Raw genomic sequence first — 10,734 nt, forward strand, 5'->3', positions numbered from 1 at the left:
ATAAATTTGAATAAAAACCATTTTCGTAGCTATAATTAAATCCATCATACATAACTTTACAGTCCAGCGCGGAAATGCAGCCAGTATTCTTGCCACCATTCCACGTGGGCATGATTTGTATAGTTATTAGGTTAAGTTAGCTTAAGTTCCTTATTGTATTCTTTCTCAATAAAAAAAAACTTTACATTAGAAGTGCCAAATCTTGCAATGTAATACCAGCTAGCATGTGTTATTACACTTATCTACCGTTTTATGAAATGAAAACGGGTAAAACCGAACGAAACATCGACTTCAAAGCATGCAACATGCAAACCACAAAGACCCTACCACTTTCAATCTACCAGTAAAGGCTTACCCACACCAATGCGACCACAGAAACGTACTCCCTTAGAACTAGAACTACACATGCCAACATTTCCACGCTGTCTGATTTATCATAATACATCTTCTGTTACAATGTTTAAGACAACTTTTCTTTGCTTTTCTCTTAGTACGTTTAGATAGATTTTGACATTAACTTGCCTATTTTTTCTTTATTCCATACTAAACTTACAATCTACGAATATATCGAGTAGGTAATAGTATACATTATAAGTAGCACAAATACAGATACAATACAGTGTATAATAACATAATATTATAGGTTTATAGTATACTTTATCCTTATGTTCCTGTGAACATAATCTAGGGCTGATGTGCGGGTGAGACCGGGGGGCACAGCTAGTCAAATAACTCTACGTAGGTTTCATTATTTACGATACGGGTATACTCAGTGGTGTTTACAAAGTTTTTAACTAGGGTAAGTACGATTTGTACGATTAGGAAAATACCTTCTTCAGTAAGAGTTCGTAATGAATCCTCATGATAGTTAATGCAGTTTTGTTACTAGAACAAGTGTTTTTTGTCTTTGTCTCAAGTTGCTTGATCAATCCCACCTTTAATTTTTAAAAATATTTTTAATTTATCATCCTAGCAAAAGATAACCTTTGATTATTAATATTGATTGATACACTAGCTGACGCCGTGCGGTCTTACCCGCGTGGTTCCCGTTCCTGTAGAAATATGGAGATAATATATAACTTAAAGCCTTCCTCGATAAGTGCGCTATCTAACACTGAAAAAGCTTTTTAAATATAACCAGTAGTTTCCGAGATTAGCGCGTTCAACCAAAACAAACAAAGTCTTCAGCTTTACAATATAAGTACAGATATTTATATATTATCGAATAATATAACACTACTTTAAAAGTTAAGGATGGAATATTCTATCATTAAACTAATCACAACGTTACGAATATTAGCTAACCGTCGTTATTGATGAAACATAAACATTTAAAACACTATAAAGTTATTATAATCATTGCTCAAACGCCGCCTAATTGCGTCGCCTTTTACAATAACAATAAAATAATAACCAAGGTGGGAAAACACCAAGACCGCACAACAATAATATGGAATTATAATTCCTCGGACGGAAAGTGTGATTCCTGATAAAGATAATTTGCGCAATAAAACTGGAAACGGGATTTGTATAATGCCCCGCTCGCCGTGAATGTGATTACGCACGTCATTAAAAACTTAATTTCAGGTTGGAAGTAAATACATTTACATCGTTATTGTTGTTTAATCGAGAACATTTCACGATCAAAAGTTATTGTATTTATATTGTACTAGCGGACGCCTGTGACTTCGTCCGCGTGGAATTTAGTTTTTCACAAATCCCTCGGAAACCATGGATTTTTCTGAGATAAAAAATAGCCTATGTGTTATCCAGAGTAAAATCCATTTCCATTCCAAATTTCAGCCAAATCGCTTCATTCGTTAAAGAGTAACAAACATCCATACAAACTTTCGCCTTTATAATATTAGTAGGATTTAATTAAAATATTTTTTACATTGTCATTATTACATACGATACATGTGAAAATACCTGGATGAACACAAAGATATTTTTGTAAAAAGCACAGCTAAAACGTGACACAATGTCGGAATATGCCCGACTACTTTCGAGCCCATACGGGACCCTTTAGTCATAAGATGTTTCTTGAAACGCGTTGCAAGAACCAGGTCATGTTTTTCATGATAACGTGATTAACATTCACGATTTGGCTAGGAGGCTTCGGCCGTGACTAGTTACCACCCTACCGACAAAGACGTCGTGTAGAAACCGAAAATGGGTGTGGATTTTCAACCTCCTCCTAACAAGTTAGCCCGCTTCCATCTTAGACTGCATCACTTACCATCAGGTGAGACTGTAGTCAAGGGCTAACTAATAAATAATAAAAATAAAAAAATCGATAGTTTAAATTCTAAAATAGCAAATTATTGCATAACTATAGACAAGAATAGCTTATTCTGTAATTTGATTTTCTGCAATTTTTCATGATGATAAAGACTTATTATGTTGCAGTACAATATTACCCTATACCTTACTCTGTGGACGGGTATCATACATAACCTCCCTAAGACTGTGGCGATGGGGGATACCCTAAGATCCCAGTATAAATAAGCCAACGTTCAAACAGGACGTACGTTCAGATAGAGTATAGTATAAAATGACAGTTTGTTTCTATAGATTCGTCTGTGAACGGCGCAGTGCTGCCCCTGGTGAAGGTGTCCAGGCTACACATGGGGGCGTACCTCTGCATCGCCAGCAACGGGGTGCCGCCGTCCGTCAGCAAACGAGTCATGCTCGTTGTACACTGTAAGTAAAGATTGCTTATATATGCTAATACTAGCTGCGCCCCGCGATGTTACTCGCAAAAAATAAGTATATACGTACGTAAAAAGTAGCCTATGTCTTAATCCAGGTTGTAATCTATCATCATTCCAAAAGTCGCGGCGTGAAAGAGTAACAAACAACCCTAACAATATTTTTTTGCAAATATCGGGAAACAATGGTTTTTTTTTTCGGGACAAAGAGTAACCTATCTGTTAATCCAGGGTATTATCTATTTTCATTTTAAATTTCAGCCAAATCGGTTCAGTAGATGCGACGTTATAAAGAGTAATAAACATCCAAACAAACATCAATACAAACTTTCGCGTTTATAATATTAGTAGGATTATAAAGATGTACAGTTTGTGGTGTCTATAATGGGTAATCTCTGGATCTACGGATACAATTTTGCAAGTTCTTTTACCAATAAAAAGCTACGTTGTTTGTGGATGTCATTGTTTATTACCATATTCTCACGGGAAAGGAAACTAACACGTAGTGATTAAAGTTGAGAAAGGTAGGCTTAGATTATTGGGCATGCAGAGCGGGACAAAAGAGATTTAATGACAAAAGGGAATTAAACGCGAGAAATGTTGGAAGGGGAAAGCCAAGTTGAATGTTCTTCTACCATATCCAGGACATTTTCATTAAAGGCTTATATGAAAAGAATGATAAGAATGGAAGAAGAAACTTATGCAAGGATCCTAGCAAATAATAGGACGTGGTCTCTGCCTACCCTTACTGGAATGAGGCGTGTTGGTAATGTGCTTAAAATAATAAATAAACGACTCAACTCATGTGAAGTAGGGAATCCGATTTTTCAATAAAAGTACATAATTGTTATAAGTATTTTCAATAAATGGCGTGAAAATTATCTGTCATGTCACATCAAGCCGCGTAAGCGTGAACTCATCAACGCGGGTATTGTTCCCAGAATGTAAATTTTAAGTTTAATTTATTAATTTTAAATCATGAATCACCGATGTCCGCTAGACATCGGTGACTCATATTATTCACATAACCCGCACTAAAAGTAGCGGGGCATATTTCGAAAAACTCTTTAAGTTGAGTCGTGTACACGTTTTGGTATACGGTTTTAAGACCTGTCATGCTGTATGGATCAGCAGCTGACTGCGCTGTGCAGCTTTAATTTCATTTAATTTAATTTCGTAATGTTGGGCGTTAAAAGAGACGGATAATAGAATAATACATGTGAACGAAATGCGTATTGCGTATGTTGAAATGGATGTGGTGTGTTTAGAATGGATAAATATGGAATGAGAAGGTATATAAGAGGCAGTCTGAAGGTGGCGCCAGTGACAGAAAAAATGAGGAGCAAAAGGCTATAGCTTGGTATGAACATGTATTACGGATTGATGAAAGTATATCAGATACCAGGAGAATGTTGAATTTGAAAGTGGAAGGACGCAAGAGAAGAGGAAGACCACAGAAGGTTGGACTGTGTGAGAGGAGAGAGGTGTCTAAAGAAAGAGGATGCTGAGCTGACGAGTAATAGAAACGAATGGAGGAGATTCACATATTTTGCCGACGCCACTTAAGTGGGATAAGGGACAGGAGATGATAAATAATGACACAAGTTTTAATCCTTTAGTTGGCTAATTCTTAATAAAGAAACAAACAACAAATCTGACTTTTAGGTACTAAAGTCTATAAAACAACAATAAAAGAAAGCATTGCTCAACTATGTTGTGAATTATATAGGATACAGTACACGATGCTCGTATTAAACTTGTATTCTTATTTATGTCACCATTTATTTATTCTAGAGAGACGTCCGTCATTGCTTTCAGTATAGGAAAACTTAAATTAGGCACCAGTGACCAAATTAATGATTTAATTATTACTAAGAGATATTTTAGTAGTACAAGATCTAATGAAATACCTATTTACTGATGTAATAGAATAATTGAAAGATTCAATTTCAAATACACACGTAATTCTACAAATTACGATTCTTTGAAGCAATTTCCTTGATATATTACGTCCATGTTATAGGTCCAGTTCACAACTTGAATAACCTATTTAGTAATTGACTAGCTACGTGTTTATCTGCAAATAATTTAGCTAGCTTCTAGTTTATTTTTATAGCCTTTGGAAGTTATTTTTAGTCTTGCAGTTTTGGATAATTGTGTTTATTTTTTTCAGTCTAAAGATTAAAAAAAAGAAACCTTATATAAAGAAGTTTATTTTAAGGATATTTACTGTAAGAATGTGAATATTTTAAAGTTCGGCGAAAACACGGCAGTCGATATTCATTCTTCATTGTAAGCTCGACATCTCATCAGAGCATTATGAGCAAAATATGAATCAAGTTCGTGCTTCGCTTACAGTAAAGCATGCCATTACCAGTCTCGTCTCTTGACGTTAAAATACGTACAAGTATTTTTTTAATTTTTATGACTTCTTTTTTACATTTCTCTCGATTTTTGGCCTGTTTAATGTCGTATTTTTGCAATGGTAATTAAAATAAGTTTTCCGATGTAACGATTTATAATATTTCTTTTAAAAAATATTTTTGTTCGGAACCTTCGCTGCTTACTCGCACTTGGACAGATAAAACAACTTATGCGATTATAATTATTTATTTATTTTATTTTCGCTGGATGCAGGTGGCTCAATATCGTGATGTTTGGAAGTCCCTACAAAAAGCCTATGTCCTGCAGTGGACGTCCATCGGCTGATGTGATGATGATGATGGTGATGATGATGATGATGGTGATGATGATGATGATTTATTTTATTTATGCAGCACTTACACAATTTTTTTTTCTTCAATACACAAAAACAAAATTGGATTACTTTATTTATTCTTTTATTTTTTATAAAAAATGAAAGAAAAAATAAATAAAAACAAATAAAAAATGTCTTTACGTTGAGCTAGAATCGAACTCTGGTTTAATAAGTTTTGCTTTGCTTGCCCTAATTTCACGTCGCTTGTCGACCACAGTTGAGTCGATATGATAATGTCGAAATGTGTTACGTTGATGCACGGCTTGGATGTAAGGTTTATTTTCGTTACGGAATTTCTTGATTCGGTCGCTGCGCTCAAAGCCCGCGATAAAAGCTATGCAGTAGCTTAAAAACAAGAAACGCAGAATATTAAAGCATTGTAGAAAGCTTCTTATAGCTTGTTGAGCTTGAGCGTATTTTCCCACAGCAACACTATTAACTGACATTCTTATAGGACATTGATGGACGGGCAGAAATCACTTCACGGTACATTTATCTTGCGAGGTTAAAGAGGAATCACATTAGCTCTACTTCTATCTATGTCATATCATAATTCATAATATTATTGGGTATTTTACTCTTACTTGTACTATTATTGTATAGTATTTGATATTATATTAAACTGTCCTTAGTTTTAAAGACGAAAATTTCTTAGAAAAGAAAGCTTAGTATAATTTAATAGCACCACCCAAGACTCGAACCCAGGCCCTCGGGATCCGTAACCACGTAGGCTAACCGTTGGACGACCAAGGCAGTAGGGAGAGTTAGAGGTATGTGGTCGATTTAAATTGGTAACAGTTTCAAGTTACCTTGCTACTATTATTACTATTGTGTCTTCTTTTTTACAAACAAGTGGAATTGGAATAAAGTCTAACTTGTCGTAAAATCAAAATATAACTCATATCTAATAGAGTCATCAGATCATCAGATGCAGATAGAGCAGTGATAGCCCAGTGGATACGACCTCTGTCTCCGATTCTGGAGGGTGTGGGTTCGAATCCGGTCTGGGGCATGCACCTCCAACTTTTCAGTTGTGTGCATTTTAAGAAATTAAATATCACGTGTCTGAAACGGTGAAGGCAAACATTGTGAGGAAACCTGCATATCAGAGAAATATCTTAATTGTCTGCGTGTGTGAAGTCTGCCAATCCGCATTGGGCCAGCGTGGCCTGACCCCTCTCATTCGTAGAGGAGACTCTAGCTCAAAAGTGAGCCGAATATGGGTTAAAGATAAAGATAAAGACGATTGATCATCAGACATCATCCGTACGTCTATTTAACTGAAACCTAATAACAAATATTAATTACAAAGTACATTTTAAACTGAACTATTATTATTCGTAATTAAAGCAGCCATAACAACTGTAGCCAAGTTATTATCTATGCTAAAAGGAAAGTAAATAGCCTATTAAAATCATACCGTAGGGCAAAGGCCTCTACACTAACAAGAGGGATCAACTTCAAGCACCCCATTCCGTTGCGAATTGGCGAATGAATTCTATTTCTGAAAGTCTTTGTGGCTTTCTCTCAATAAAATGAGTTAGGTATGCAGACAAAATAAAGGTGAATCAGAATTTTGAACTAAAACATTTTTTTGTAAGTACTATCTAATTAAAAGACTAATTTCTCCAAACAGACGGATGAAAATACGTTTTTGAATGGTTTTATTTTCTTTATCGCTTGTAACAGCTAGGATATTAATTAATTTAATTTACTATTGTTACAAGTGTTTTACAATTAGGTAAAATTATTTTTAAGTTTTATCTTTTAGTAATAATTTTTGAAATTCTATTTTTCACAAATTCTGCAGGAACCATAGATTTTTAGGACAAAAGTAGCCCGCATTGCTTAACAACCTCCCAACCAAGGGTCCTGGTGCAAATAAAAAATGGGGTCCCTCTACTATCCTAACTGCCCTCTACTAGCCTCAATAGCTCAACGGTAAGAGCGGTTGGACTCATCATCGAGGGGTGATGGTTCAATCATCACCCCGTTGGTCTATTGTCGTACCTATTCCTAGCACAGTCTTTCTCGACTAGTTGGAGGGGAATGGGAATATTGGTCATATTATAAAAAATATAGCAAATATTCTTTAAAAAAAAAACTGGTTAGGGTGTTTTAAAAATATTAAATATACAGAATCATCATCATCGCCATCATCATAAGAATACATATACAATACATGTAAACATATATACATATTATTTTTTTTAAATTTTAACTACTACTTTAGCTCTTTTGGTGTGGCAGGTAATAATAATAATATTTAAACAGTAACGACAGAAATTAAAATTAATAATTGATGTAGGTATTAGGCAATAAAAATCCCGTAAGTTTGGGCACTGCTGCGCCTAACCCTGGGTAGCTACTCCACTGCTCCACTTATCTACCAGAAAACCTCTCAATTAAATCGGTTCGGCCGTCGTGTAATCCTCAAGCACTTAAGACACAAACTTATTGTGAAATTACACAGAAACACTCAAATTTTATTTATATGTATCGGTGTAGATAAATACCAACGTGCACCGCCTCCCTTTGTGACGTTTGCGAGCGTTATAATCTGGTTGACATTTACGTCCAAAGAATTCCATATAAGGAATACTAACCCTTTGAGGTGAGCCTTTTCAGGTACCGGGTGGCTCTATTGAGCTGTTACTCTAACTGTTAAATGTAAAACAGTCTAATCTTAAACTTTGTTCACAGTTCCACCGATAATGACGATACAGAACCAACTGGTGGGAGCAATGGAAGGCGACACGGTTCACCTCGACTGCCATTCGGAAGCCTTCCCTAGATCTATAAACTATTGGACAATAAATGGCCAAATCATATCACAGAGTGAGTATTGTTTATGTTATTATAGATTGATCCTACGACCGGACACCAAAAACAAAGCAATTGTTTTTTGTCCGATATTTTTTTTGTAATTATACTTAGATTTGTTATTGGTGGGTGTCACCCAAAAGCGATTATAATATTGTTTACTTTTGAACGAATAATATTTTAGTCTTATTAACACATTAATGTAATTCGCAGCAAGTTCAAAATTTTTAAAATGTAGCATAAAACAACTGACTACTACATACTAACTATATAATACATACAGTGTTAACTATTTACTTACTCTATAACTTCGGCTCGTCTGTCGGTCTATCTGTTCACGATAAAAACACTAAAACTTTTCTCATAATTCACTCTATGTTTTGCTGAAAGCAGCATGAAAATCCGTTCTATTTTCCGTTCCGTATCCGTTAGTATTTAGTAAGAGTTTATCGTGAACAGACAGACAGACGTGGTGGAAGACTTTGTTTTATAATTTAAATACATTTAAAATATTTAGTTTGCTTATTCTTTATATTCAAAGATTGCATAAAATATGTATCGTATTTTTACAGCGGACAAAAAATTCGAGGTCACGGCCGTAGAGAGAGGCTACGAAGTGGACATGAGGCTAAAAATAAAGAAAGTGGGACGCAATACCTTCGGCACATACAGTTGCATATCAAAAAACTCCCTCGGAGACACCGACGGAACTATTAAATTGTATTGTAAGTACCTTTATTATGATTTAATTCTGTAAGACTTCGCAGTTCGCACCTATTCAGAGTACTTAATACGATTAAGACGATTTTCTGTTATTTTGGTGTGTTTTTCTAATTTACTTTAAAAAGGGGTCTAAATATTTTTTTCAATTAAACTATCGTATTTAATTATATAATACTCCTAACTAATTACACTATTTTTTATATTTTACATACTAAACTAAAAATGGCTATGTAGTTAGTCTGTACGCCGTAGAAGTAGGTGCGAGAGGATTACCGGCAAAATCTCTCTATAAGTTGCTTAAAGACCTTGGCTTCTCTAGAAGTGCAGCTAGTTCTATATTAGAACGAGTATCCAAAGCTGCTCTAATAGGATCTTACCAAATTTAGATAGGCAGGGCAGAACAATACGAGCAGAGAAGGGGAGTGTTGATCGATCAAGGAATTCCTTAACCCTACATCCAGTAGTCACAAGTCCTAGACTTTGCTTGGTGTTTTTCTCTCTACCACGCGATGGACCCGGCACCTGCACGGTGAATCCATGGAATGCTAAGATATTCGTCTCATAAAATTCATCAACTTCATTGTCTTAGGCGTTGACAGAGGCCATGTCTTTCCACTAGCTACTATCCTCATGTATCTCACTTGTTTCCTACACTTTCATAAATGCTTTGATACTAGTCTGTCAGTAGAATAGGTACTCTTTGCCAGGACTTTATTGAGAATGACCTGAATTTGGCATTCCCCTTCCAACATTTCCATTCACCCTCGCCCTAAATTCCATTTTGTCAGTCTTCTTTCATTTATCCTCTTCATTTCGTTTATTTTACACATGGAAATAAAATGGAACGTAAAGTTTATTGCGGATTAAAATATTGTTTTATTACAGCTCTCTCCGGTAAATACGAGGAGATGCAATACAACGAAGTGGATGGAAACTTCGAAGAAACCCTTATTGTAAGCGAGTTAGAAGCGTTGAAACGGAGCTCGGCCAGAACACTCGCGCCAGTACTCTCTCCAGTACTGAACATTATTGCCATATTATTATTATAAAGCTACTTTGTATATACACAATATATTGTTACAGTAATCTTTTTGATGTAGTTTCAATTTTGTCATCATCATTAACCTATTTTAGCACACTGCAGGGCTAACTAAGTCTCTCTTTTTATGTAAAAGGAAATTGGTCTTCACGACGGTGCAAATCAATCCAATCAAAATTTCATGTTTGACTCTGTAACGGTAACTATCAAATCTTAGTCAAAAGACTGGCATAGACGTTCTCTCGTGCTTTCAAAGACGTGGAGGTGAAACATCACTAACTTCCAACTCTGGCTTGCTACTGAGAATCCCAAGGTCCTAACCAAAACTCAAATCATGGTCTTCATGATTTGTGGCCGTATAAGCTAAATAATGGGTCAACGAGGGAGTCAGTTTAGTTTCAACTTAGAAATCCTCATTTTCAAGATTACATTAAGTGAATATAAAAGTTGAAGGATTTTATAGCGCTTGTTAAGTGTTTAAAAGGGTTTTTATTGGATAACTTTGAAGTCACTTCGTTTTGAAAGAGGTTACAAGGTCGGCTATCTTAAACGTTTAGGGCAAATACCTTTTCTTTAATAAATATTTTATTCATAGAACTTAAAACTTCTTTCAAGGTCGCATAGTACTAGACCAAACCGGCCAAATGTAAATACTCTGAAACGAACAAATAAGAATGCTT

At 35.3% G+C, this 10,734-nt stretch overlaps 1 protein-coding gene across 1 annotated transcript in view; it reads left to right on the forward strand.

Moving 5' to 3' along the window:
- The window catches only part of LOC112042927 (lachesin-like), a 41,056-nt gene extending 30,949 nt beyond the window's left edge, over window positions 1-10,107 (forward strand). Inside the window, exons 5-8 of the mRNA XM_052883913.1 lie at window positions 2,575-2,703; window positions 8,173-8,307; window positions 8,865-9,017; window positions 9,901-10,107. Of these exons, the coding sequence (XP_052739873.1) occupies window positions 2,575-2,703; window positions 8,173-8,307; window positions 8,865-9,017; window positions 9,901-10,064 (581 nt within the window). The 3' untranslated portion in view covers window positions 10,065-10,107. The remainder of the gene's footprint in view (window positions 1-2,574; window positions 2,704-8,172; window positions 8,308-8,864; window positions 9,018-9,900) is intronic.
- The last annotated feature ends 627 nt before the right edge of the window (window positions 10,108-10,734 follow it).

This window comes from Bicyclus anynana, chromosome 10, assembly GCF_947172395.1.
Source record: "Bicyclus anynana chromosome 10, ilBicAnyn1.1, whole genome shotgun sequence".
In the NCBI taxonomy this organism is placed as follows: Eukaryota; Metazoa; Arthropoda; class Insecta; order Lepidoptera; family Nymphalidae; genus Bicyclus; species Bicyclus anynana.